Genomic DNA, 27,605 nt, shown 5'->3' with positions numbered 1-27,605 from the left:
TCGTAGAAGGAGAGAGACAGAGGGAGAGAGAGAGCTCTCAAACTTCCCACATGCACTGGAGTTGAAGTGACAGAGCCTGCCCCGGGCTGAGCAGGACAGAGAGCACACACTCGGCGCAGAGAGCTGGAGGAGAGAAGTGGAGTGCGGCTCACTCCGGGATCTCCTGCATTAAATCACAGACGATTTAAAGGAAAAGGGAATCACCACTACAGCATGGCAGCTCTGGTTAAATGCCGTTTCTTTTCGTGCGCGCCCCCGCTGTCCTGAGGCACGAGGACTCGGCACACACACACACACACATACACACCACCTGTTGCAAATGCTTTCGGAGAGAAACGGGAAACTTCCCACGGATATAACGCACACTGCCGCTGCGCGCGCGCACCGCGCACTTTAACACGCGCGTCACATCTGGATCTCACCGCTCGCTCTAACAGTTGTCCCGAGGAGGCATGTGACATCCGAAGGAGAGTTTTATTCCATTGAGCGAGCGAGCGAGCGAGCGAGTCGCGCGCGCGCACGCCGGGGTGCACGGCGGTAGAATGAGGAAAGCCGCGCGAGCACGATGGCCCGGGAGGACTCGGTGAAGTGCCTGCGCTGTCTGCTTTACGCCATCAACTTACTGTTCTGGGTAAGACCCGCGCCTCAGACCGACCGCCACCGCGCGCAATAAACAAGTCTAGTTTGTTTGTGGCAACAAAAAAAAAGTCCGAGCAGGGCAGCAGGTGGCCGCGGAGCCGCGCGAGTTCCTCAACCCTGGATTGTATTTACTACAGGGACAGGAATCAGCAGTCACATACCGATACGATATTATCACGATACTATAAGTATCACGATTTTATAAATATCCCGATTCGATATTACACCCCCCCCCCCGAATTTATTACAATTTTAAATCTTTAAAAAATGGTTTAGTGAATAGTTAAATGTAACCATTAGTTTTCTCACTTAAAAACCAGATGCATTATTTAAATAATATAAAAATAACAATAATTTAAATAACAAATTTAAGCAAATAATTCACTCCTAGTACACGTGATGAAAATGTTTAAAACGAGTGTATAAACAAAGGCTTAAATGTTGTATGTTTTTTTTTTTTTTACTAATTAGCGCTTGCTGTGTTTTGAGACTGGTGTGTAAGTGTGTGTAATGAGTGGGTTTGAAACTAATTTTATCACAGAGTTTGGTGAAAAATGAGTTTCTGTTGCGCCACTCTCAAACTTTTGAGATCGGTACAGAATTGTTTATGTCTGAGGCTGATCGTCTGATCACAGGTCATTGCCAGTCAAACTGAAAACCAACCAATTCAGGTCCTTGGCTGATCGACCGGTTCATCTCTATTATAAATATAACAAGTTATAAGAAAAAAAGTAATAAATTTGGAGGCAGTATACAGTAGTGATACATGAATCACCACACAAAACAATTCTGAATAGGTTTTTCCCATAGCTATATCATGAATCAGGAAGTAAACAGGCTGCATTCACATTGTCGGCTTGAGTTTACTCAGTTATGATTTTTTTTTACCCTAATGTGACACAGATCTGATTGTTTAGGGCTGAAAGGATGATTTTTAGATCGTTACTTTTGCATGTGATCAGATACATATCCAACACGGTAAGAATAGGCAGATTAGAAATCAGGCAACTTTTTGAATCGGCGCATGCACTCTGCTTCATGGCGCTTTCAAAGCAGTGCTAAAACAGATAAAGGGATGTCTTTGGCTTTCTTCCTACTTCTGGACCTCAACAAATACTGGCTGCTTATCGTCCTCCAGAGCAAAACTCAATTTTTTACTTAATTTTGCATTTGTTGTTTGTAATGAATGAGCCGTAATAGCTTGAGCCATGTATCGATGTATTCATGTGTCCGGTTTCAGAGGAAGCATCCACATTAGAATCAGGTAAAAGTCACATAGTAACGTGAAAGGAATCACTTATTAGGAAAGTGAGCTATCATGACATGCAAATTATTCTGATCAAAAAATTCTGAAATGAGCAATGTGGCGGCTTGTAACGCAAACGTAGCTATAAACACACAGAGTTTTATGATAAAACAGGTACCAAAATTGTTGCAGTATTTATGACTACAAATAGTTATTTCAGATCTTTAGAATGCCATAGGTGATCATTCCTAATAAAAAGGAATCATTAAAAAAAAAAAATGTTCAGGTAAATTTGTTAAATCTGACAGTGGACTGTCCCAAAGATATACAGTATATATATATAAAATAAGCTAAGAATCTTAAAATACCCCTTCTTGACCTGAGTCTCGACCTGGTCGACCTGGACTTTCTGAAAGATGTCTTCATGCTTTGTAAACATCTGTTCAGACCAGCCCCTTAATTCTACACTTTGGTAAGATGTTGTTTTTAAAGCTGCTAATAAATTGAACAAAGAATCAATAGTATATTACTGTCTGACTTATATTTGATCTAAATTGTAGCAAATTACATAATTTAAAATAGTACATAAATTTCCTTTTCACATATCTGTGAAAATCTGGAGGATTAGAAGCGGCGACTGATAGAAAAACATTCCTGGCCTTATGGTTTCCGAGTTAAACTGTGAGCTTTAGAGAGTTTGTGCACAGAATTGTTAAACAAACCGACAAGTTTCTGTTTAATAATCTCTGCTGTGCTCTGTCTGAAAGGTTTACATGACTTTCTGATCTGTAACCATGAAAACAACATCACCATTCATTCATTAGACTACCACTCAAAACAGACCTTTTGGTATGTTTAAGAGGTTTTAAACACTCAAACACTTTATACTTATACATATACTATTACACTGCATAAGTATGCAAATTAAAGCACAATATTAGTTTCTTTATTCATCTGAAGAGATTGTTATATAGTGCTATACTGCCTCTGTTATTTCTAGTGATATTGCACAATGCAGATGAGCCGCATAAATTTCTGACGACTACGGGATAAATGATGATGGCCATGCTGGCTTTACATAATTAACAGGAAAAACAAGTCAGCCCTGTGTTAGTGAATTAGTCAGAAAGCACAATGATAGAAAATGGCTGTTCTGTATCGCTGTCATGATGGTAAATCATCCTAAGTTCTCAAAATCCTCAACAAAACAGAGTTCACAGTCCAGTACTGTGAAAAAACAGCTCTGAGACAAAATGGTGTCCGGGATTCCCCTCACGATTTAAAGGCGCAGAGACAGCACTTTTTCATTTCATATTTAACTGTAAGATTTATTTAGGTGTGGTTATGGTTTTTGGCTACATGATGGCCATGTGGGGAAAGGGTACAGAGATTTAGTTAAGTGGATTGGTATGCTTTATATTGTATATTCGTGTCAAAGGCTTATAAGAATCACTTTGTCCGACTTAAAAACAAATCCGACTTACGAACGTGCTCCCAGGAGTGGAATTCATTCATTTGTTTGTAAGTCAGAAACTACCTGTATACATTTGCATTTGAGGCAGTGAAATTTTGCAGTTTCTCTATAATTCTACAGGTGATGCACTCTAAAATATGCACATATCGGTAGTCAGGACAGTGTCCTGTGTGGTATCTAAAAAAATAAAATAAAAACATTTATCAAGATATTTATAACATTTTGATTATACCAGAATCGCAATACAAATCCAACCGACATCTAGGTATCGTGATAATAATGTATCAGGTGGTCCGTAGTGATTTTTAATTAAAAACCTATTAAACAGAGATTATTACAACCATCTTATTGAGTCACATATACTTCCCAGGTCCCCTTTCTTATAGCCATTTAACCTAGCGCTACAAATCGGGATCTGTGATTTTTTACTACAGTCATGGAAATCACAGTGCAACTGCATTAACTGCAACTAACAACTGTTTCGACAGTCGCATAATCTATCAAGTATTAAATCAACTATTTGGATTATGATTCACAACCTGAATCAATACCTGCGGAGATGTAGCTAATTATATTCTGTGTTTTGCTGTGAGCCAGGAAATAATAAGGATGAGAGTAGAGCAGAGCCTGTGTATGCAAGCGTGAGAGAGAGAGCACATAAAATCCAGCAACACCATGCACACGTGTTTTAAAAATAAAGTTCACTGAGGGGAACTGGAAATATAAATTTGGCTCAGAGTGACACCCAGACCCTAATTAACCATATTCACCTTAGGTGTGTGTGCCCTTTCCACTGACTTGACGCTTGCACCCTTACCCACTTTCTTACCACCACAATGCCTTTTTTTCTGATTCTACTGGCTGTGTCTGGCAATTTATGACTGAAATGCTTCCACACTTTGGATTTTTTTTGGATTTTACTTCAGCTAGCATAAATTGGAGAGCCTGGAGAAGAACTTTATAAAGACATGGCATTTAGTTTAGTGCATATACATTCACATGATATATTTTAGATAAATTATAACCACCAATACACCAAAATCTCCTGTTAAAGTCTATCTGCATTTAAACAACAGTGATATAGTCTACAGTATGCACTCTATACTAGTGATCATAGTATAGTAAATTATTGGACTGTAATGATGTGTTTATTGTTAGCACATTAGCATATATTCACATATTCACAACTGTTAGGATGTAAAAGTGCGATCCCTGGGACTTGGCACTTCCGCAGTAGTAAGGGTTAATTGCTTTAATTAGGGGCCCAACGGCCACAGATTAGCCACATCAGGGCTTTTATCTGCTCAAAAGTAAGAAAAAAAGTCAATGACAGAATTGGCAAACTTGCATTCAGTTCATATTCACTGACAAAGTGGCCAATCTGCAACCATCCTGTGTTTATCTGCTGCAAAAGAAATGGTTTTTAATTGTTAAACAAGATTATGTTAAACAAGATTATGTTAAACAAGATTATGTTTATGATTATGTTTATTATGCTTAGTGGAACCTTGGATTTCGCGCATAATTCATTTCGGAAGTGGGTTCGTGTTCCAAAACACTCGTAAACCAAATCAAAATACCCCACAGCGCCCCCAAAAATAAATACATAAAAATAATTAACACAAAATCTAAAGTAAAAATAAAACAAATTAACCTGCATTTACCTTAAAAAATAAAAATAAATCCTGACAGATAAGTGTTTCCATTTGTGCGCGCAGGTGCTGTGTATGTGTGTATGTGTGTGTGTGAAGCTAAAGTAAGGAGAATCTCCCCCTCTCCCCTTTTTCCTCTTACACACCCTTCCTTCACTCTTTTCACATGCGCGCACACAATAGAAACACTGTTTTATCGAAAAAATAAACAAGAAATCTCTCTAATGACACTTGATTGAGCGACACACTAACGGAATCGCTGCTGTAAAGTAAAAATAAAACAAATTAACCTGCACTTCACCTTTAAAAAGAATCGTGACAGAGCAGTGTTTCTGTGTAGAGCAGAGAGACATAGTGTGTTGTGTCTGTGTGTCTGTGAAGGCGAAAGCAGGAGGGGTCTGCATGTGTGGCATGGTGTCCAATGACCAGACACAAAGAGTAGGCTGATACAGAGAGAGAAAATGGATTTTTAACCTCTCTAAATGGGACTTGCTTTTGCTTTACACGCACATTGTAAACACATGCATGCAGACACAAAATAAAATGTTTAACACGCACGTAGTCACAGTGTTATAGTAAACAGTACACACGTACACGGTTGATAATTATACCAGTTAGAGACGCGCACTAAGACCCAGCAGGGAATAAAATTACCCACAATTTCGCAGCGCAAGAGAGAGAGAAAAAAAACGTTGGCTCAGTTGTGATCATGTGATCTCGCGTCAAAACAAGAAGCGCATGCGTGATACGTGATACTTGGTACTCGTAAACCAAGACTTTTTCATTTTCCAAGTCAAAATTTATTAAAAATCTTTGCGGAACACTCGTTACTTGCAATTTGAGGTTTCACTGTACGATGGTACCTCGGACATGTAAACTTTTCAGCCTTTTCAGCATACGAGTGGCCACAAGTCCAGGAGTTGTTCAAAACCTTTTTTTGCTTCAGCAGAAAGCCAAGAGAAGCGAGTTTACATATTTGTTTTTTGTTTTTGTTTGTTTTTGCATTTTGTGCAAAATTTTGTGAAGACATAGTACCATGGATCCTAAGAACAGTGCCAAAAGGAATTATAAATTAAGGTTAAGTGAGGTTTAATGTCTATTTATTAAATATTTTACTTTGTTTACATTGTTTTGAAACTAAATTGGTAATATTGGTATTATTTTGTCTGGCTGGAACAGTTTACCTGCATTGACATTATGTCCTATGGGAAAATGCATTTTGCAATACAAAATTTTGCCTTTAGAACTCGTCTCCGCAACGAATTAAATTCACATGCCGCTGTAATGCTTACAGTTGAGCTCTGTATTATTTGCATCTACTTTAAATTTACAGTTTGTTGCTATAAAATGGCATATCGCCAAACATTTTGAGTTTTCTAATTATGAATATTTGAGAATAGAAGCTTAAAGTTTGCGTATTTGTCTGGTTAAAATAGTTCTACTACATACGCAAACCAAAGGGAAACCAAAAAAAAAGCATTAAGCGTCAGACAAAATTCTGCCCTACAGATCCATTTGGCTTTCCATATTCCTGTTTCAACAACTGCACACTGAATTAAGGTCTATTAAACCCCATGGCCATATCTCTACGTAGCGGGCTGCCTCTTTGACCCCCAACCGAGCCTGCGCTGCATGTTTTACATTCTGCTACACACTATTTTAGGGAATTAAATGTGATAAGTGCCGGGTGTCGCTTTCAAAGCCAAGAATGCCAACAGGGCGCACAAACTAAACTGTGCGAGTCATATCTCAGTGGGTCATGCCATGTTAGCCTTACACAAACAGGATCCCAGGAAGCTTTAGAAGGCTCTGAGTTGAGAATCCTGGTAGGGATGTAGGTTTGTGAGTTGTGCAGTTTGTGTGATGTCAGACTAAAGCCTGTTTCTCTCCACAGCTAATGGCTCTGTGTGTGCTGGGAGTGGCCGCGTGGCTTAGGGATTACCTGAACAATGTGCTCACCTTAACTGCGGACACCAGGTGAGAGTTCCTGAATGGGCAGGTGTGAATGGCCAGACTATTCAAATACAAACAATCAGGTCATTTTCAGTAGCCTGGTTCACACAGTAAATACGCTTTTTACAGTATGAAGAATTGAATCAGTTGCACTAAAATAAAAACGCGATAACCCCTGGTTCTTCCGTTGAAATCTTACCTCATGTTAGTGGTGATAATACCAGTTAATTGGAAGTTAATACCAATTTATATAAAACCATATCCGTCAATCGCATAAAAATTTAAATTGTGATGTGAACATGTGGAGTTATTTATTCTCAAAATGTACATAGAGTTTGTCAATTATTTAAATATTTGTTTATTAATGTGAAGTACTTTTGAGATTGTACATATCCACTTCATGAGATCATTTATGTAAAGTGCTTCCCCTATCATCCGGACATTGCTAGTTCGAATCCTGGGTGATGCTGTATCCTCTCGTAGTCATGGGTCTGTAAAGAGATGATTGGCTAAGCTTTCTTACAGGGGAGGGATAGGAGGCATCAATTATGGCTCTACAGCCAATTATGTGCATCTGTGAACTCACACAGAGTCTGTGAACCCCTCAAAAAAAAGAATCACAGTTAAATTCATTATCGCAATATGATATTCTCAAACATGTCATAATTATAAATATATATATATATATATATATATATATATATATATATATATATATATATATATATATATATATATATATATATATATGTTGATTATAATGACTGCAAAAGAAACTCTTTAAAAAATCCTATTTATGTAATATGTACAACATAGTGATTTTTTTTTTTTAAATATCCCAGTTAGGAAGCTGGGGTCAGAGCGCAGGGTCAGGCAGGATACCACACCCCAGGAGCAGATAGTGTTAATGAGTTAATGGCTTTGCTTAAGGGCTTAACAGTGTCAGATGGATGTGCTGTGGCGTGAACCCCCGACCTTCTGACCAGCAACCACTGAGCCACCACTGCCCTATCATCTCCTGACTCATCATCAGTGTTGGGGGACATTAATTTTTAAAGTACCTAATTACATTACAAAATTACTGTCATTGAAAAAAAATCTGCTTTACTTTTTGATAAAAGTAACTAGTTAGAGTCATTTTCTATTGCAGAAAATGAAAACTCCTTTGTGATTCCTCATGCATGTTGTTTTAGTCAAGCCCTTTATAATTATTTTACCATCATCACTTAGCGAAGTTTGTGACTAACACCATTTCTCACCGCGAGTCAAACGCATAGGTGAGATAGGGGTAAAACAGCAGGAATAACACAGGGGGAGGCAGGTTATTGGGGGTGGGGCTTGTAGGACGACTTTCAGACACACACACACACACACACACACTAACAGAATGACCGCTGTCTGGCTCACGGATTACATAAATTGTCTAAATAATGGATTACATTTTTGAAAAAGTAACTAAAAACTTTAACGTTACTTTGTAACGCGTTACACCCAACACTGCTCATCAGTTTCAAGAATTCCACATTAGCATGTTTTAGATATTCTATAATATAGAATTGAAAAATATAAATCATACAACATAAAAAAAATCTGAAAATCACTTCATTTTGTGAAATTTTCTTCATATTGATTAGAATCCCCTCTCAAAAAACCCTGAATTTAAATCAACTCAAAATCTAGTGACTCTTGATTCGCACAGACTTACAATCAAGCCAAAGACTCTTACTCTTAAAAAAAAAAAAAAAAAAAAGACTCAGAACAGATTCCTAAAGCGATATGCTAAATTAAGAAGCTGGCACTTATCTTCCGCTTCTTCTGTCAGAGGTGTAATTTAGCACCGTGAGACAGAGTATTTAGTCGTCGCACAATCTTGCAGCGGTTTCCACAAATAAATGGAAAGCAGAATGTGTTAAGACATGATTGCCGTATGGCAAAATGAGCTTTCCAGAGCTGCAACTTCCTGACTTGCTGACTCAGTTCCATTTTGCAGCAATAAAAATCTCATCTGCCCTGAACGGATGCCACATAATAAGATAACAGCTGAGTTGAGATTTCGGTGTCGGGCCGTTTTGTATGCGTGGTGGGTATGGTTCAGTGTGTGTGTGTGTGTGGGTGTGTGTGCAGGTTTATTAGTAGGCTGTCTCAAGAGGGAAAAGTCATCCTATGGTGCAAAATGAGATGTTTTGGGTAAGCAAAAGGTGTGTGTGTGTGTGTGTGAGAGAGAGAGAGAGAGAGAGAGATCACTAGAGGTTCACACTCATCCAAAATTAGCTGGCTTTCCCATATCCTTTCCTGGCTATGTATCATTGAGACACGAGGACAAAAAAAGCAAGAGAGGGAGTAAGAGGTTGGAGGCTTACATTCCTACTGAGTGTAATCATTATTTAGTTGTAACTGGTGGATTAATAAAAATGCAGCCCTCTGAGAGTGGAAGATCTAGTAGGCAGGATGGATGGAGGTGGGGTGGGAGGGAGGAAGAACAGGATGGATTGATAAATAAACAAAAAGCCTGCCAATGAATGACTTCCCAGTCTTTCTTCCTTGTCTGTGTGTTTTAGGCTTGAAGAAGCAGCGGTCCTCACATACTCCCCTGCGGTTCACCCCGTTGTCATCGCTGTGTGCTGTTTCCTAATCATCGTGGCCATGGTGGGCTACTGTGGCACGCTGAAATGCAATCTGCTGCTTCTCTCCTGGGTATGTCTCCATGTGGGGTTTTCATTGTGTGTGTGTTTGATTAAGTGTGTACTAAAGAAAAAGAGCAAGACACAGAGAGAGAAAGCAAGTAAGAAGCAACATTTTTACAAAGCATGTGTAAATATTCAGGAGCCTACCATTCCTGTTTATACATTTTAATTAACACATTAGCAGTAAACATTTTTTTAATCAACATCTAACGTTTAAGATTTAAACATGGTCTTTATTAATTTTGCCATATATTTTGCTTATAATTTGTTTACACCTTTGCTCAAATTTGGGTCATATTTTGTGAAATATGACATCTTTAGTTAATCTCAGTAAAGAAGTAGTTTTTAATTTTGGCCTGGAAGAGCTTCTCCTTATAGATTTATTTATTTAGTTTTCGTTATTTCCCATCCCGTCTTCTCCAAAAATCTGACCAGCTTTCCGAATAAAAACAAAAACAAAAACAAAAAAGAAAACATGATGCTACCACCACCATACTTTACTGTGTGGAAAGTGTTTTCAGGCTGATAAACATTTCTTCTGCCCCATGTGAAACATTTAAACTGCCAGAAATCTAAAAAAAGAAAGGGGTTTGAGGTTAGATTAGGCTTTTCGGCGTAACAAATTTCAAGAATTCACTCTCATTTGTGATTGGTTAGATGCATTACTACATAATGAAACGCTGGGCCAATCAGTGCCTCTTTCTCAGCCAGTGAACCAGTAGATGAAAATAGAGAGGGTTGTTTACCCTGAGTTTACCGATCAGGAATAGAAGGAAAAGTTCCCTCCTGAAAACTCGTCACGTCCCCTAATGTAACCCCCACATGGGGCAAACGTGCAGAAAGAATAAATTTATTCCGACAAGAGAGAAACTATTAAATCAAATGTTTACATGGCTAATAGTTACCGATTGAACATTTTATTACACCACCCTCTTAATTATTGGAATATTAGGGTCCATGTAAACATACTTAGTGTTGGGTTTCCACCAAATGGTAGTGCTTTGTGGCAAAGACAAGATTCATTTTTGTTAAAGAAACTGGTGTCCTGGAAATAATTATATTTATATTAAGATCATGTTACACTTTCTTTAAATCACTGTTTGTGTAGATTCATGACACTACACTAAACACACCAAACTGCAACCCCAAATGAATCTATTTTAGATACCGTACCACTACAAAATGTGGACAAAGTAAAGAGTTTGAAATGCGCTGTTTTTACTTAAATATTTGATGTCAGCCATAATCAAGGTGTGCATGACATGGGGTATTGTTTAGTCCAGCTCTGCAACCAGAGCTGGAGTTAGCTCTTAATTTTTTTCTGCATCAGTTAGTCCACTGGTTTGCCCTCCCAGCCTAAGAGAGCCCTTCAGGTTGTCATGCTTTCCGATCAGGTATGCTGTAAATCTCTGTACAAGCTCAGCCTCGCCCGCTTTCCTGAGGCCAGACTCAGGCAAATAGGATTGACAGAATGCATGATGTGCTAGTAGAACCTTCTTTGTTAGCTTGTAGTGGTTTACTCCCGCTGTTTAAAATGGCCATAAAGCATGTAAATAGCCATAAAAAAGAGTTATGGTCCATGTAACAGCAATTTACAGAGAGGAGTTGCAAGCTACAGCCTCAGGGCTTCCCATCAATTAAAGCAACGGACAGGTGAAGAATGCCAAAATAGAGCCTTGGCCACAAATTTATTCTGAGTGTTTTGGATTAGCATTCTGAGTGATGCTCAGTTGTTAAGCAGTGGTATTTTACGATAGTTACGGGCCATTAGCAAAAGGAGGGTAGAAGAAATTTGATAAAAGGCCAACAAAACTAAAGTAAACCACAAACACTGTCAGTTATGGGGGTTTTCCTCCCAGGTGTCAGCAAAGTATCAATGGCCATCGTGCTAGATTGAGACTCAGGTGACATTGTTAGGGGAATGGGTAATGATGGCAATGCCTTAAAGCTCAGATGAAAATATGAACATATTTTTTGTAGAAACTGGCCTTGTGATGGAAAATGATTCTCTCTTAGTATCCTAGCTGTACTGAGCCTTAAAATTGTTCCCTCATTAAGGTGACTTTATTGAAATGGTCCTGTGGTAAACACAGGCACCTTCGCTATGTAGCAAATATGAGTCGGATATAGTCCATGCAGAGGTTATGCAGTGGTGGTTTAATGGTCAAAGCATTGGGCTCCTGATTGGAAGGTCATACATTTACAGAAGTCAAATTCCAGAATCATCAAGTTAGACCCTCAACTGGCCTTGAACTGCTCAGTTGTCTGTTAAGAGTTGTGTCCTGTATGTATCAGCCAAAGAGGTAAATGCACAGGTGTCCCTTATGGCTCAGTGCTTGAGACACTTTTCTTTTCAAATGGCTTGACCTCTCATAGATATGGTATATGATGCATATACCAATCAGCCATTACCTCATAATGCATAACATTATGCCCAGTATTGTGTAGGTTTCTTTTGTGAAACCAAGACAGCTCTGGCCCCATGAGGGATGACTCCACAAGACCTCTGGGGGTGTTTTGTGGTTTCTGGCACCAGTAAATCGGCAGTGGATCTTCTGAGTGGAGGTTGTGAGTTGGGGCCTCTGTGGATGGGACTTATTTGTCCGGTGCGTCTGATGCATGCTTAATTGAATTGGGTTTTGGGGAGTTTGGAGGTTGGGTCAGTGGTCTTGGACTCTTTCCCTGCCAGGCACTGTGTCTGATGGGCTGTGGTGCACTGGGTGTTCTGGTGCCTTTAAGTTTTTTTCAGCAATTTTTTTACTGCATTGGCTTTTCTTGGGCTTGGACCGAATGGACCGGCTTTTTAGTCCTAAAAGGCCTTTGGTGCCCACGACCCTTTTACCAGTTTGCTAGTGTATAGTTAATAATCAATATTAGTTAACATTAGTTAATGTTATGGCTGATTAGTGTATTAGGGACAACCTCATCCTCCGAAACCCAGGTTGTTACTTATCATTTTACATTTTGCAGACTTTTCATTATGGATGGCAGCTTATAAGTTGGGAGTAATTCCAAGCAGGACTAGGCTTTTAATTGTTCCTGAAAAGGCGTACTTATGCCTTGATTTTGCTGCCTTGATATTTTGTTTACCTGAAGCATTGGTTTTCCCTTATGGGATTAGCTTTTATTCTAAGACTGGGTCATGCTGGTTTGTCCTATTAATTTTCAAGAATGCTTTGACTATTTCTATTCTAAGCCACTTTGGTCCCTTAATAGTCAAATTGTTTATAAAGGACATTTTAACATAGCACAGTTGACCAAAGTGCTGTATAATGCTAAATAGCCACAGATATAGGTTAAAATTCACTTTAAACAATAACCAATGATAAGTATAAAATAAAAACTAAATAAAAATAAAAACCGGGCAAGGTATAGCTGTCTAGTAGTCACATCGTATTAAATGTATTAAATGAGTATAAACAGATCTTAAGGTGTAATTTAAAATAAGAAAAGTAGGGTCCTGCCTAATGCCAGGGGCGCAGCTTATTTCAGAGTTAAGGGGCTGCTACTGAAAAGACATGATTCCCTGATTCCCCTAAACGTTTTAACTTAGATTGCAAGTAAAATTTGATCACCAAACCTGAGAGACCATGCTGGACTGTATGGCTTCAAAAGGTCAGAAATATATGGTGCTGTTAGATTATTCAGGACTCTGTAGGCTATAAACAAGATCTTGAACTTGACCCAGAACTGCACTGGGAGTCAGTGTTGGGATGCCAGGACAGGAGGTACTTGTTCCTGCTTCCGTGTTCCTGTTAGAAAATGCGCAGCAGCGTTTTGGAAGAACTGCAAATGGGCAAGAGAGGCCTGACCGCCTTCCACATAGAGGACATCATAATACATAATTATATAATATAATGTAATCTTTATAACCTTTTCAGGATTTTTTTTGTTAATATCTCAATACTTGTCTGCTGCATCTTGTTCCCAGCTGGTCCTTCTGCACTTGCTCTTTCTTCTTAACTCATCCTTAATGCAGCAGTCTAAATGTTTACTTCGTAACTTTTTATTAAATACACATTTTGTACATAAGTTTTAAGCATCAAATCCTCAAGCAATATGGGAACACACTATACTACTAGAAAGCTTAAAATCTAAGCGTTCGATTTTGGAGTGTAAAATAAATTTTTTATAGATGTGGGATATTTTTTTTTCCAGAGCTGCATAAGGCCTGTGGCTGTGAATATTTACAAAAAAAATTAGGTTATGCCTTTCCGGGCAAAATGGGGATGTCAGTAAAGAGGTATCATACTACTTCTACCTTCACTGGCCTTGTATAGCTTCCAAGCATTAGATTTAAAACCTTGATGCTTATCTGCAGAGCTTAAAACAGGCCTCTCATCCTGTACATCATGGCATCAGTCCAATCGTTCACTGCATTTCTAGCTGTTTGGTTCCAGGTTTCACTAGGAACTTCTAATGCCAGAGTTTCTTGGAGTCTTCGCAAAAGAGAGATTAAATAAGCACTCATTTAACACTAAATAATTCAGTAATATACAGTATGTACTTCTGTATCCAAGTTGACCCCTTGCAGTATCCTGGCATGTTGGCATCTGGGCTTCGGCCAGTCTGAACTAGCATAAGGATATGTTTTTCAGGCACGTTCCATTTCTGTAAACTGTTTTGACTAACAGGGTCCATGTTCATGCCGTAATTGTTATTCATTGCACGCTTTGTCTGTGCACATAGAAGTCTATTTTATGACTAATAAAAAAAAAATTAAACATCCAAGTGTGGGCACTATCGACCAATATGTTCTGGTTAAATTAAATATATAGAATAGTATCTAAAAGTGCTTAAAAGAGTTTAACCAATTGCAAATGTCAATGCAACACCCGGCCGTACACCTGAGCTGGACTACTTGTATATAGAAGCAAGTGTGTGCAGAAGAACTGCGGCCTTGATTTTTTGATGAGGAACCAGATTTCTGGGACGTCTTCCCCCACTTGCCCTACTCTTCCCCTTACAGGGTCTCTCCATTCATCCTTTTATTTATTCACTCTTCTCCACTCTGGGTTTGAGTTACAGCAAGCCTGCCGTATTATCTCACACAGCTTCAATAGGTAAGACAATCCAGGCATGAAGTGAGATGATTTGGAGAGAAACAAAGAGGTGCCTTAGTTTCCCTGAGCTTCTGTCCGCTAGCCCTTGTCACACACATAGCGAGAACACTCTCTCGGACACATATACTCACTGTTTGCATAAAGGACACATGAAGGACACTGTGGTCTGGTCATGCACGTTGGTAGTCAGTAATTAGCTGGAGTTTTGCATTAATTGGAGTAATGTTGGTTTTAAGGCATTCTCAGGAAATAATTATTAATAGCTTATGTTCCTGAAGATGACCTACCAACCTCTTGAGGAGTCACGAGTTTTAAAGATCTTCTACAGATGACCTGAGTGAGGTTTTTGGAAAAAACATGGCATCGGGCATCATATTGGAGTTTTTTTCCTTTATGTCAGACTTGCTAATTAATGTTGATTTGATATCTCCTCATACTTGTGCATGTGTGTGTGGGAGAAAACGAGCATCAGCGAGAGCGAAGATAAGGTTAAAAGTTCAAATCAGCTACTTTTGGAGTGAGATGTTTGGAAGGAGGAGGTGTAAAAGCCACATCAGGGTTTTGTGGTCTGCGCCTTACACATGCGAGTGTATATGTTTGTAGCGTCTGATTGTATGTGTTGCGCATACGTGCGACGAATACCTAATGGATCATAGCACCATAACGAACATCTGTTTAACACAAATATTTGGAGTTTCCAAATAAACCCAGTCAGCCAGACCCGCGCTACTAGCTCGCTGCCAAATCTTGCTCCTGACACGAACATTTATCTTAATAAGGCCTCACAGTGCGCACAGTGGTTGACAGTTTGAGTGTTAAGTCGGATGTGCAGGCCAAATGGATGTGCGTCAGTGTGTGTCCATGTGTGAAGTGAATGGCGAATACCTTTCCTTGCTATCTCAGTCTGAAAGTAAAGAGGGGTTGTTTTGTGTGTGTGTGTGTGTGTGTGTGTGTCCATGCCCCATCAGAGCCTTTCAGTATTCCTCTAAAAAAAGCAGAATAGATCCTATTAGGAATGACCTGCAGTATGCTGGTATAGAAAAATATTCATGTGATGCATCCTATATGACTTTATTTAACTTATACAGCAGAAACTTGCCAAGGCCAACAATATTAGTATAAAATTTTGTCAACAACATGTAAATTGCCATTTATTTAAAGATATAAATATCCTTTATATATACTGTATCTATTATTACAAATATAAATGTAAATTATAAATTGCAAATGTAAATTAATACAAATATATAGAAATAATAACGACGTGTTTTAAGTGCCCTAAAGTAAATAAAACTGAAAGTACATAAAAATATATGTAAAAAAATGGTAAAATTATGTAACTTTAACAAAATCAAACCACATAGCTGAGAACCATTAATTAAAAGCCAAAGAGTAGTAATGCATTTTTAAAACATGCTTAAAAATTTCCAAATTAGAAGCCGATTTTATTCTAAAAGGTAAACTGTTCTACAAGCTCGGCAAAGGCTCATTAAAATAAATTTTTATGCTTAGACGTCATTAAGTTTAAGATTAGATGGTATGAAGCTCTAAGCGAGCGACTTGAGACTGAATGCTGTAATAAATCAATTAGATATTGCGGTGGCAGATCATTTAAAACCTTACAGACTAGACTTAAAAACCTTAAAATCAGTTCCAAAATGTATTGGAAGCGATTGGAAGGATTCCTAACTCCTGTATTAACATGCCCTCGTGTGCAAGTGTTCGTCGATTAAGGGATTATTAAAGGAGGTCATGATACACAAGCATTACAATAATCTGGCCTTTAACTTATGAACGCATGTATCGCCTTTTCAAAGTCAGCAATCGACAGGCTTCTTTCCAAGGTTTTTTTTTCTAAGAAAAAAAAACCATTCCTTATTACTGTATTAATCTGACTGTTAAATGTAAGCATGCTGTCAATTATTACACCCAGATTCCTCACAGATGGTTCTGTTCCTTAAATATTCCGCAAGACTACATTATAAATACAAGAATGTCAGGTTCTTTGGAAGCAAAATATGAAGAAATGACGGGTGGCTCACTTTAGCACATAATCAAAAAACTGATTTTAACCTTAAGAAATTTGTCTATATGAAGCATTTTCTGTATACAAGCCGAACCGAACGCTAACTAAGTTGCGTGTATGTCCGGGAACTGCTCAACACTTATAGATATAGAAAAGACAAAGCACCATGGGTCCCACGGATGGTAGCAAGAAAAAAAGGGAATTTCTTTCAGTTTTGTTTTTAAAGCAGCCGGTGCCAAGAAAAATCATAAATTAGCTTAAATGAGGTTTAATGTCTATTTATTTCATATTGTACTTCTTTTTTAAATGTTTTGATTGTTTTTATATACACAAATATGATTATACCCAGAAAACGTTTAGACGTCTGATGACTGTTAAAATGACGTCTCTCCGACACGTCCTGTCAGGGTTAAAAAATAGTTCCGAAATGAAAGATGAACGAATGTGTTTTACATTATCTGATTCACAACAGCAGATGACAACAGCTGTCATAAACGGTCATCAATCGTCTAATTCTTTGCCTAAAGGGTATATATTGAACAACACGTAAAAATGTAAAAGTTACAGCTATACATGCAACAACGGTAGATGTGTACAAACGACTCTGATTGCATTTTTAGGAAATGTTCCGTGTCACATATTTTTACCAATTAATGCTGTCCTACTCTATACGTGTTTTGGTGGGTAATTGGTAATATTGGTAATATTTTTGGGTGGCTTGAACGGATTATCTGCATTGACATTATTTCCATTTGGAAAATGCGTTTTGAAATACAAATTTTGACCTTTAGAATACGTTGAACGCATTTATTTCATATGCAAAGGTATTTCTTTAATGTTCTTGTTAAATATTGACATTTCTTTGTGTTTGTGGCTTTCTACAGTACTTTGGCAGTCTGTTGGTGATCTTCTGTGTGGAGTTGGCGAGTGGCGTGTGGACATACGAGGAGGTGAGTAATACCCTGAATACGGGAATACTGACCCCCCCTCCACCTCCCTCTGTTACCGCTCACATCTCCATTCTCTCTCTCTGTCTCACGTACATATGCAGATAAGCAACTTAACTGCCTGTATAAGAGCATGGATCAGGTTTTCCTGCTCATATAAAATGGAATGAGCTTCATGACGAGCACATTTAATTGGCAGAGAAGATGTTCTGGGTATGCTTTAAAAAGTCTTGGGATTTTAAAAATAAAAGGCTTTTTAGTATTAACCCAGTGCAGTGTATGACCTGTAGGCGGAGGTCAGACATTTCCTGTTAGTTAGATTCACTGTAGTTACTGAGTCATGAACTTTGGATAACTCAAAACCAAAAGGTGATCTGGTGTCTCCTCTACACGAAATAAGATTTTTGGAGTTTTAGAAACAGGAATAAATATTAATGAGGCATAACACCATTTATTTTCGAGTGCAAAAATTTGTGCACCCTTCAACCAGTGATGCTCCGAATGTAGAGTAAAATAATTCCAGATGTGATCAGTTTAAATCTAAGGCTCTGAATGTAATCTTAAAATTTTCTAGTAATAGATGCACTTTTTGTCTTTATTACTATTTTTGGATTGGGAGAATTTTTACAAGAAAAAAAAAAGGTTTTCTTGAGCTGTTTGTGAAATGTGCTCGTGAGGAAAAAGCGAGATAAATGTAGCTTCTGGTAGCATCTGCTACTGTTAGATTGAGCGGATCAGAGATAAGCCTAACCTGCTGGGCTGCACACACACAAGCACACACTCTCTCCAGGCAGGATCTTATCAGCACTCGAAAGACCCTTGAATGGTTTTGATATGTACCGTAGTGCAGGTGTGACCGAAACTGACCTCTGTATGTGTGTGTCCGTATATCTGTGTGTGTGTGTGTGTGGCCAATCCCTAAGAGCCTACGCCTCTGCACCTGGCCCTGCAACATTATCCCTATTGTCCCTCCTGTCCCTTTCTCCACATCGCCATGTGGCAGTCAGTAAATCCCGCTTTGCAGAATTTCCCCCATTTCTGTTATCAGACTCCACACTCTGCCACACACCTGCCCCAGGTGCATTGTGGGTACTCTGCCAGTCAGGATGAAAGAAGCAAAGCGAGGATTCCAGAGCATGTGAAGGGCACCTGAGGCAGGCTTGTCTCGCTCCAGCAGTCTGCCAGAATAAGGTGTTTAAGTGCAGGATGTTTTACAGCAGTGCTGCTCAATAAAGTGCTCATGAGAGAGACATTCATCTGAGAAATATGGAGCGTACTGATGTTTCAGACGCCTCATGTGAATTAATGTCATGCCATAAACTTGAGGAATTAGTGGAAATTATGCCGGACCGTGCTGATATATATCACACTGCAGGCCAAATAAATGTCTGTCCAACTGTGAAAATTCCCACAGCTCTCCCATGCCCCGTTTTACATTTACATAACAAATAGCACTGATTTCTCTTCTTACCAGAAATACCAGGAATACGAAAACATTTTTCAAACTGAGATCCGTCCATAGCTTCTAGAGAATATGGTGATTACCGTAGACGAGAATGTCAACACATTCCTCTAAATAGAAAACGTGTTTACTTTTACAGAATCACTCAGGGTTGTGGACAGAGTCAATAAATGTTTAATGGAAAGCGCTTAATGTCTGCGAGCATTTCCACCGTGTTTGTGGTGTGCATTTTCATTGTGATAAATTAGAGCAGTCGTGCAAAATGGGAAACAATGGGTGGTCCATTTAGTGCTGTGGTAGTAGTAAAAGTACTTTTAATATTAACAGCAGCAGGAGAAATAATACCAGTAGTAATAGTAGTAGTATTAGAAGAAGAAGAAGGATAAGAAGATGAAATAGCAGTAGTTATAGTCAGTGGCGGCCGGTCAATAAGGGACGCTGAGGCGCCGCCCCCTTAAAGGTAGGCAGAGAAGAATGCTACTTTAACATGTAATTATTTAACATGATAATTATTTATTTTAATAATGAAATTAAATTATTTAGTCACAATATTCCGCTGTATTTCTTAATATAATTTATTTACAAAAAAAAAATCAAAACTGTTTTACGTTCATTTGTATTTGTATACGCGGGACGCCGGACAAACAAGTGTCTATGTAGGCACGTCAATTTTTGAAAAACCTTTTTAATTTAAATTTTGTTTGCGCTCCCCCCAAAAAAAGACCCCTTAAGTAACTACCACAAAAGTGATGGCTATAGCTTCAGGGTGGGGAGTATCCATCACCCAATGTGCCAGAGGGCATGTGGACGGACCAAAATACCAAAATAGTAATAGTCGTAGTAGTGGTGGTGAAAGAATAGCAGAATATGTTATGTTATGTAGTAGCAGTAAAAGTAGTAGAAGAAAAACAATAACAGTGAAAGGAGTAGTATTATTATTAGTATTAGTTTTGGTAGTAATAATAGTAGTAGTATCAGAAGAAGAATAGAATATTCAATTATTTATTAGATGTACTTTACAGCACAGTGAAATTATTTTACACATATTTACATTTACATTTAGGCATTTGGCAGACGCTCTTATCCAGAGCGACTTACATTTTATTTTATTTTTTTTATCTCATTACACATCTGAGCAGTTGAGGGTTAAGGGCCTTGCTCAAGGGCCCAACAGTGGCAACTTGGTGGTTGTGGGGTTTGAACCTGGGATTATCCGAACCGTAGTCCAATGCCTTAACCACTGAGCTACCCCTGGCTACATATGCCAAGGTCAGTCAGCTTTGAGCGGCCCTGGAGCAGATAGGGTTAAGGGCCTTGCTCAAGGGCTCAAAAGTGGCAACATGGCGATGCTGGGGCTCGAACCCCTGACCTTCCGATCAGTAACCCACAGCCTTAACCGACTGAGCCAGAAGAAAAAGAAATAGTATAGTAAGTGGTAGTAGTAATAAAAGTAGAAATTTACGTAAAAATAGAAGTAGTAAAATTAGTAGTAGAAGAGGAAAAGTATTGGAGTAGTATAAGGGGGGTGGTATAAGTGATAGTTGAAGAAGAAGAAGAGGGAGAAGGAGAAGAAGGGTTAAGGTTAGTTTAAAGGGTTAGGGTTAGACCTAACCTGACCTTGTTTAAAGGCAGAACCGGGAAGACAACGCTACATGGTGTTTACTGCGTGCTTGAACAGATGCCATTTTGTCGTTGAGCTGTATTGGACAGTGAACTCTGTCTCCTTGAGGATTATCTGACCCACACATGCATACAACATACCAGACTTTGCTATTTAAACATTGTTTTTTTCATATATCATATTAATAATCATTGTAAATATTGGTATCTGGTGCACTGCAGTGTTGATGTTTTGTACAATACATGTGAACTACTACAAGACTACGTGTTTGTTCAGATCTACAAATATCGTAGATCCGAATTTGTAACTCAAATGATTGTAAGTCGGGGGCTTAATGTAGTAGTAAATGAAGAAGAAATAGCAGTAGTGGTAGTAGGAGTAGTAGTAGAATAAGAACAAGTAGTAGAAATAGTGATGTAAATAATAGTAACAGTAGTAAAAGAAGAAGAAATAGAAGTGTAAGTAGTAGCAATAGAACTGTAGTAGCCGTCGTATAGTAAATAGCAGCAGGAGTCACTGCAGTAATACTAATATAACATGTATTGTTGTTTTTGAGAATTTTATTGGGGAATTATTTTGCCCATCACCAACTATGTATATATCAAGATATAAGTGTTAATTTTTTTTTTATCATTTTAAATAATCATAATCATTAATGGTGTTTATCCTTTGTATTTGTGTGTGTATGTGTGTGTTTAGCCATCAGTACAGAGGTCAGATATGATTAGTCTGAAGTCCCGCATGCCCAACTACGGCCTGCAGCGCTATCAGTGGCTTACACACGCCTGGAACTCCTTTCAGACTGAGGTGAGGATGCAGTAATGCAGTGTATAAATGTCCCATCCAGGTACAGACCAGTTTAAAGCATAATTTTATTTAACTTGTATTTTGTTTTTGTTTTTTCTTGATTATTGATTTTCTTGATTGTATATGTTTAAATCTGGAGGGAATTCACTTTTTTTCTCCTTTATGAATCTGTCCTGCTTTTCAGTTTAAATGCTGCGGTGTGATCTATTTCACCGATTGGTTAGAGATGACAGAGATGGAGTGGCCACCTGACTCCTGCTGCTCCAATCAGTATGCAGGCTGCGCTCGCCACGCCCACTACACTGACCTGAGCGACCTCTACCAGGAGGTAAGCCTGGGCGCCGGCCAACGGTTGTTTAGAAGAACGATTGCTTCAAGTGGGCCGAACCGTAGCCTGGGGTAATTAGAGAGTGCTCAATAGCCTCGGGCTCTGAAAGCTCTTTTTAAAGACGAGCCTCAGACGCCGAAGTCTTTTGTGGAAGGTGATTGTAATGCAGCAGGACTCCATAATGAGAGATAAAGAATTCTTTGACTTGACAGATAAGAGGCTCAGATGAGAAGAGGCTGAGATTGACTCTCCAAGTTGTTTGTGAAGTGAATAGAGGTTTAAAGACGTATATTACGCTTACGAGATAGCCTGAGGTGTCTTTCACATCAGGTTCAAGGCCAGTTCCCAAATGTTCTTCATGCTCAGAAAGAAAACCAGTCTGCATTTAGGTCGCACTCAGCATTTTAGACTGGATACATTTTTTGCTTGTCTAGGAAGAACTTGACTTATAGCTATTAAATTAATCCTGAAAAGGAACTTCAGTACTGGATGAAGAAGGTAGTGTAAAGTTTATTATGATTATTAAACCTCTGGGATGCTGATTAAAAGCACCTTTGGTGCATAAATATGTTAAAAGAAGGATTTGAAGGTGAGTGTAAAGGACATGAAGATGAATTTAAATAATATTAATGAATAATTTTGTGATGAGCTGATGTCAGGTTTTCCTGGGTGACTGGGTTTTCCATCGCTCCAAAGTCAGTCCAAATGAGCTCAGCGCGAGATCCTGTTTATTACGCTGCCTAAACACTGAACTCTGTTGTAAAGTGCAGTTTAGGAACACATTGCTTATAATCCACACCTAACATTTAATGTTAGAAATGCTGAATGATGTCAGTCTCGGCAAAGACATAAAGATATTCTAAGGTGCGTTCAAGTCATACTGGGAATTTTGTTTGCGCAGAATAAAAGAACATGAAAATGAGAGTAAAAATGTCCATTATTATACACCAACACACTTGTCCCAGTGTTTAAACTGCATTATGCCTTCCAGGAATTCCTTTAATGGTCCAAGATGAGTAAATGGCTTGGAGTGAGATCAGGACAGTACAGGTGAAACAGCAATAGCTCCTGGCCAAGTTCCTGTAATGTGCAAGTGGTGTTGGTAAAAGATTGTGTGTACAGTTCCCACAGACAGATTTCCCTCGTCTACAAGTTTTCTGTTGAAGGATCAGGCAGTTTACTGAAATACAGTAGGCTCCAAGGGAACTCGGCAGGGATCATCATTCACGGATTTATGGGCTTTAAATGTTTTACTGCAGTTAAGAGTCTCATCACTGTACTGTATCTGAAGTCTTCTATAACTGTCAACTGGTTTTACGCCTTCATTCACAAAGTTCATCACAGGTCCCAGTTTGACTTGATTGCCCATCATAGTTGGTCATCAATTTCAACCTTTTTACACTCTCATGAATATTTTTTAAAGATATGAAAATAAAGGAAAATTTCTTATTAACTATTTTAAAATCCTTGAAACATGCGAGAAGAACCTTGCGTCCTGACAGAACTAGTTTTCACACCGGTCATGTTGGTCATCTTGCAGTTTGAGAGCCGAAAGCAATGATCATCCTTGCTTGGTTTACTCTATTTTACTCATTTGTTCGTCTCAGTACGTTTTAAGTCGTTAAAGTTCCTCTGCAATTTTTTTGCCTTTAGGAATCCCTAACTTTCCAAGAAACCATTAAAGATCCCTTGGTTCTGGAGGACATTTTAATTTAACTAAGAAACAACCTTACACGCTTAACAAAAATGTCAAGGTTTATTTTGCCTGGGTTGGCAGAAGTCATGTTCGGAGAGAATTATGTCAGGCTGGAGCTGCATTTGGATTGAGAGCGGTGCTGTGGGCTTGGTCAGGACGGCCTCAGACACAGTGTACTCTGACTGCGGTCAGGTCATATTCGAAACCCCCTCCATTATGATGCTCTAGCACACACACACACACACACACACACACACACTTTACAAAGCACATTTGTTCTCTCAGGAAATACTAACACACCCCATACACAAACTCACTTGTATCAAAAAGACATATTTACAGTTGACCCCAAAAGTAATGGCACCCTTTACAAAGGTGATCAAAAGAAAATATACATCTTTGAAAGGAATAAAATGCAGGGAATGACATTTTAAGCTGTAATATATTATAAACCAGCTTCTTTTTTCTTAGGTAGTGTAGTTTCTCTTTTGCAAAACTGTTTTTCAACTAGTAGAAATCATCTTTAATAGTTTGAAAAAGAGAAATATGTTATGTAAAAAATCTTTGACTCTTGTGGATGTATCAGTATAAAAAATGTAAATTTTTTTAAGGGTGCCAAAAATATTGCCACTTACGGTTTTTGAAAGAAAATAGAATTAGTAAAACATTTTTACATTCCTTGAAATGGTTTAACATTATTTAGATAGATACTGTAGCTATACAGTAGTGATGAGTATAGGTTAAAAACAATTATTTGTATTCTATACAGCTGACTGGTGGCTTTCGTGACTTAAACAGCTGCTTTATAAAACCAGTCAAAAAATCTCTCTCTTTTTTTCTCCTTCTGCTATAAGAAGGTGTGTCAGGCGTAAAGCACAAATCTCTCACTGCCAGGAAATAATGTACCTACCTTTCCACATTGCTCCATCTGCATAGGAAATATCATTCTTACACACACACAAACACACACACACACACACACACACCGGATGAGTGCTGCATTTCTCACATATTACCGTGGCAGCTGCTGTGCTGACAGGCGTAAGAAGTGTGTGCTGTTTCTGGACGGAGCAGCAAACAAGATTAAGAAGGGTCTTTGCATGGGTTTAGATGCAGATTGTTTTTGTATGAACTCTCCTAAAGATGCTTTTTAAAATAAATTTTGCAAGAAATAAAGGAACTACTCAAGGTAGTTTAATGATCTAAAATTCACATTATCAAAGTTGATCTTATTTATAATCTCTTCCTTTTTAAGACCTTTTGTTTACATTTTTCTGGCTCTGCCCTAAACAGCTGGAACAGCTCCTTAGTTCCGCCACTTTATCCTAAACTTTTATGTTTATGAGATCTCGAGTTAGAGTTACATGACCTTTCTTTGCTTACATTCTCATGTTCTCACACTCAAGTGAAAATTTTTAATCATTCAAACATTTAATAATTTTTTAGGCTAAATAAATAAAGTTTTAAAAGTTTAACATTTACAATTATTCAATTTTTTATTTATTTAAAACTCGTGGAATCCATATGCCTATTGGATAGTGTATACAACAATTTACATCTATGCTGTGCTTTAAATCAGTATTTGAATTCTAAATTATATTAACACAGAATTCGAAGGGGGGGTGAATACTTATGCAAGATACTGTAAGTGATAAAGTGTGCTGTATACAAAAGAATATATATATTTATATATATATATATATATATATATATATATATATTTTTTTTTTATTATACTTGAATATCTGTGTGTGTGTATGTGTGTGTATGTATATATATATATGTATACATACATACACAAACACATTCACATTAGAAACAGCAGAGGACACTTATTTTTTTTATAAACTGTTGTTTTAACTTGACATTTTCTGTTCGATTTCCAGGGTTGTGGCCCAAAGATATACAGTTTCATCCGAGGTACGAAGCAGCTGCAGGTCCTTCGCTTCCTTGGTGTGTCTATAGGAGTGGCACAGATCCTGGCCATGACTCTGACCCTCACGCTGCTCTGGGCGCTCTACTACGACCACAAACCCCCCGATCCTAATCCACCTGACACAATCACACACACACACTGCCTTGCCGAGGAGTCACAAAAACCTGGACATGGCTGCCTACGGACATCTGACACTTGGGCTAACGGACACAGCCAAATTGAAATGGAGCAGCTCTCCTAGCAAACAGAGTTGACCGGTCCAGTTTTGTTCGAGTTTTTTACAGCTGTTCATTAACGCTAGTATGAAGAGTCAGCAACCCTTCATTTTTCTAACTTATAGTACTGTGCAAAATGTGAGCCGCCCATACCTTTATGTTTTGCTTCAAAAGAGTCAGACCTTCCTTTCTTTTTAATGTAGTCTTGAGGAATAGTTCTCCAGGCTTCCTGAAGTATTTTTTTGGCTTTCATTTTCAGTCCAGTCCCTGTATGTGAGTTGTTTCAGAGGTATGTTTTTGTTTGTTAAGCCACACAGTGACCTATGAACCATTCAATCATAAAAACCATCTAACATAAGGCATAAACCAGTGAGAAACAGGTGGAGATGGTGTGCATGATGTAATTAAATTTAATCTGAGAAAAAAGGGGTGGGCTTAAGACTTTTGCACAGTACCGTACAAAACATATCAAGTGTTTTCTGTAGACTGAAACTATGGTTACAAAGGGGATAATGAAATATACAGTGGCCTAAACGAGCAGGGAGTCTTTCTATACAAGTATATGGGTTAGGATGCCATCGAACACTCCTCACAAAGTTCTAAACACTAAGACTAAGTAACCAAAGAAGATTGTTGAAGTGTACCTGAACACCTGTGAAGCTTTTCCTCCATACAGCCACTGAGCCATAGAAGACTGGATAAGGTTACGTGTTTTTTCCCCATATTGTTACCTGATATTCCAGGATTAAAGAACTATAGACTATAATCACTAGACATGCACATAAGCTTGGGTCCTAACTGTTTTTTGTTTTTTTTTAGGTGTGAATTGTCTGCTATTCTAAGCATTATGTTTTTGGGGATTTACCTCTATTCAGTATGTCTTAATTCATTAGCAAGTGAATTACAGAACAGTTCTAGTTTTAGACAATAAAATCTTCTAGCGGTGGCTTTGCTATAAGAAAGCATGAACACAAGCTGTGCTTTTTTAAGATGACGTAGCATGTACACTGAAGCGTGTGTGAATTACAGTGCATTTAACAATCATGATCAGGTCTTTTATTATTATGATTATTAATAATATTAATGTTTGTTGAATTTGTGCTTGTTGAAACTTAAAGATATTTACAGACTAAATTACAGTTACATGCACTAGCAGGATGCACTAGGAATAGAATGTTTTAATGACTGTGCTATAATAGTATATTTTTTATAAATTAGCATGGAGGTTATAACAGCCTCAGGCTTGTAAGGGTTCTCAGTAGGAAGATGAACTAAAGAACTAAAGAGTATTCTCATTTTTCTTGCTGTGTGATATACAAATGGCTGACGAAATTTACAACAAACTCATTTTCAACTTCATTTCTCCACAATTTTGCAGAGCGTTACAGACAGCGCTTGTCATTCATTTACTTTTGTAGCCATTACCAATACTATTTATTAGATTCATTCCGTTGCATTGACAAACAAAATTATATATGAACAATATTTCATTTATTAAATGTTTTATCAATGTCCAGCTATAATTTGGGTGTTATTGTTTTGGCTAGTGAAAATGCACAAATTTTAACAGTTGTCATTGTCGCAAAGCAACTTTAAACAATCAAAATAATTATTTAAGTTTGTATGAAATGTGTATAAATTGAAATGATACGACTGTCCCTGATGAGCAAGCTGAGGACAACAGTGACAGTGGTAAGGAAAATCTCCCTGAGATGGTAATAGGAAGAAACCTTGAGAGGAACCAGACTCATGGAACCCATCCTCATTTGGGTGAACGGATAGCAGGGATTGATCTGCATTATACTGTCTGAGACTGGAAATTTTATATCCAGTATAACTGGAGATGTGTTGAAGTT

The 27,605-nt window shown here is 38.2% G+C and overlaps 1 protein-coding gene across 1 annotated transcript; it reads left to right on the top strand.

Moving 5' to 3' along the window:
• The first annotated feature begins 41 nt into the window (after window positions 1-41).
• tspan12 (tetraspanin 12) lies at window positions 42-27,488 on the top strand. Its single transcript, XM_053508201.1, has 7 exons — window positions 42-631; window positions 6,906-6,988; window positions 9,523-9,658; window positions 17,622-17,687; window positions 21,467-21,574; window positions 21,759-21,902; window positions 25,485-27,488. Exons 1-7 carry the CDS (start codon window positions 566-568, stop codon window positions 25,773-25,775), a joined length of 894 nt encoding a protein of 297 aa, XP_053364176.1. The 5' UTR covers window positions 42-565; the 3' UTR covers window positions 25,776-27,488.
• The last annotated feature ends 117 nt before the right edge of the window (window positions 27,489-27,605 follow it).

This window comes from Clarias gariepinus, chromosome 12 (genome assembly GCF_024256425.1).
Source record: "Clarias gariepinus isolate MV-2021 ecotype Netherlands chromosome 12, CGAR_prim_01v2, whole genome shotgun sequence".
Taxonomy (NCBI): Eukaryota; Metazoa; Chordata; class Actinopteri; order Siluriformes; family Clariidae; genus Clarias; species Clarias gariepinus.
The sequence above is the reverse complement of the archived record's forward strand: the minus strand, read 5'-3'. Positions and strand labels throughout refer to the sequence as shown.